At 60.0% G+C, this 2,436-nt stretch overlaps 1 protein-coding gene across 1 annotated transcript; it reads right to left on the reverse strand.

Annotated features, from left to right (window-relative positions):
• Nucleotides 1-528: 528 nt before the first annotated feature.
• LOC103894020 (protein FAM78B) lies at nucleotides 529-1,425 on the reverse strand. Its single transcript, XM_019470489.1, has 2 exons — nucleotides 1,295-1,425; nucleotides 529-1,051 (listed from the first exon to the last, which is right to left on the reverse strand). Exons 1-2 carry the CDS (start codon nucleotides 1,423-1,425, stop codon nucleotides 529-531), a joined length of 654 nt encoding a protein of 217 aa, XP_019326034.1.
• Nucleotides 1,426-2,436: the final 1,011 nt, after the last annotated feature.

Below are 2,436 nucleotides of genomic sequence, written 5' to 3' on the forward strand. Positions count from 1 at the left end.
CAGCACCGGGGTCCTGCTCCGCTCCCGGGCCCTCCCGCCCAGTCCCAGCGGGCAGGGCGAGGGGTCGATTATCGATCCAAAATGCATAGGTATAGACACCGCGGGGACACCCGCGCCCCGGCGGGAAGGGTCACCGCAGGAGCCCTCCGCGTCCAGCAGGCATGGTCTCCGCTTCTACCTCCAGTTGTGTGGAAAGCAGCATTTGCCACAGGCACGGTTCGATCGCACTCATGCTCCTTGCATTGCCCTGCAAGGAAAGATGAGTCGTTTAGGTCAGACAGCCTCTTTGCCAGCTGCAAGCCCCTAAGAAGTACTCGATTCTGCTTCCTGGGAAATCCTCCAGCTCAGCGATCCCTCTTTCACGCCCCCACGCCGGCCAGGCTCTCTTTCTGACTAAGGAGGAGCCGCGTTTCCAACCACAGCTACAAAGGCAGGAGAACCAAAGAGGTCTGCTTTGGCTCAGAAACCCTGTTCTTTTGCAGCAGGCTAGCAGCACCCAGCTCCTCACACACACGCCCCGGCACTGCTCTACTTGGGAGGTATCACGACTATAGGCTGGCCTCGCTTGGGTCTCCACATGAGGACTTGGGCATCGTTGGCGTTGGGTTTCACTAGTGCGTTTGGTGGGATGGGTTCCATCCTGCTGAGGATCCGGGGCTGCTCCTGCTGAGTCCTTCCCACCAGCCGTGCCCGCTGCCCCAGCAGCTGCATGGGATCAACCTCAATGTCCACTCGCATCCTCCACTTTATAGTCTGCAAGATGATCTTTTCCTTGGTGGTGGTGTTCATGGCCACCAGCCATGTGGTAAAGCTCTGGTCCCTTTTAATCCTGGTCAGCAGCGGCACGTTACTGTTGCTCACAGGGACAGCCCACGTCACGCTGGGGTAGAAATTGTCATTCATGCTCACCGAGAACCTGGAGATCTTGTTAGTGGGCCCGACCAGGGTCACAGTTTCTGTGGTGTTTCCGTACCAGGGGTAGCTCACGCCGTCCGAATCGCTGATGGCTTTTACTCTTCCTTCTCGCAGGTCGGGCAGCTCCCAGCTTGACCTAGCAAACGGGAAGAGAAAGGCCAGGTTAGTGGGGAAACGGCAGTGACAGCGCCCAGCGAGGGACAGGGACAGAGGGGCAGGGAGGCAAGCAGCTTAGGGACCCTCTCCCTGCCTGCAGCAAGCTCTCAGGGACCTCCTTCAAGAACAAATTCGGCTTCGGTTCCTTCACTGAGCCAGTCACGGCTAGCTGAAGCCTTTGTTCTGCCAGCAAAACACTATTTTAATTAACCTGCAATCAAACCAACTGGGCCAAAACTCATTGCTGGGTCTCTCTGGGGCCACTCTCTCCTTAATCAGCTCCTGTGCCAGAGGAGAACAGCCTTCCCCATCTGCCAGCTGCAGCACCACGACCACGGCACCAGCCAAGCCCATCAGCAGCCCCCTCCTGCGACAAAACTCTGCGATTTTTATGCCTCTAAATACAAGCGCCTGCACAGAGACACATACAATAATTAAACACCACAATTATGCCTGCCGCTGGTGCCACGAAATCCCTGCAATATGTCTGGGGGGGGAAATTCCGGCCCAAGTCTTGGCTGCCGACCATGTGAGCAACACTGTGTGGCTACGGCAAGGGAGACAGTCGCCACGTGGCAATTATGAGCGAAGAGCTTTGGTGAAACCTCCTGCTGAGTCCCAGCTCTGGCTTCAAACACATCTGGGCTGTGGAGCTGCCTGCAAGTGGCTGGGGACACCCGGCTGCCATCCCCCCAACAAGAGACGACTTCCACTCACTCCAGCATCCCCAAGTGCTCCAGTGCCACGTGCAAGCGAATCTGCCATGACACAAGGATGCGGGCAGGCAGCACAAGGACCCACTCCCCCCCTGGTGCCCACGCACACCGCCCTGCCTGCTGCCCCGTGTCAGCACCCCCGGGCACCGGCAGCAGGAGCCCGCTGGCGGGCTGCAGAACGGACCCCTCCAGCCATTTTCAGCCCCCTCTCACATCACCCCTTTCAACCGGCAGAGGACAGAGCCGAAAGCTTTGCCCCTCGGCGTCCCCCTGAGTCACCCGCACACTCGGCCTTGGGAAAAGTTGGTTTCCAGCAGCCATGTCTGCCAAGCACAGCAACGCTTCCCCCTTTTAACACAAGCCAAGGGGGCAACTCCCCCAGCACCGCCCGCGCTCACGACCCAGCCCCAGAAGAAATGCTACTCGACGGGGGACAGCGGCCTCAAAGCCCTCGAACGAGTGAGCTTCAGGCCACCTGGCTGGCGCAGGAGCCGGCTGTGGGACGAGAGGAGCGCGGGTGCTGCCCGGGCCGGGGCGGCTGCGGGGTCAGGTCTGAAGGGGGCAGGGACGGTGCCAGGAGCAGGCACTGGGGCCAAGGTGATGCCCGTGCGCGGCTGTGGGTGCAGACATGGGGTAGGGGTGCGACACC

Source organism: Aptenodytes forsteri, unplaced genomic scaffold (assembly GCF_000699145.1).
Source record: "Aptenodytes forsteri isolate BGI_AS27 unplaced genomic scaffold, ASM69914v1 Scaffold95, whole genome shotgun sequence".
NCBI lineage: Eukaryota > Metazoa > Chordata > Aves > Sphenisciformes > Spheniscidae > Aptenodytes > Aptenodytes forsteri.

Coding starts and splice junctions, on each gene's coding strand:
- LOC103894020 (XM_019470489.1), bottom strand. CDS start 1,425: ATGGGCTTGGCTGGTGCCGTGGTCGTGGTGCTGCAGCTGGCAGATGGG. Junction 1,052..1,294: donor AATGAGTTTTGGCCCAGTTG/GTTTGATTGCAG, acceptor CCCGTTTGCTAG/GTCAAGCTGGGAGCTGCCCG.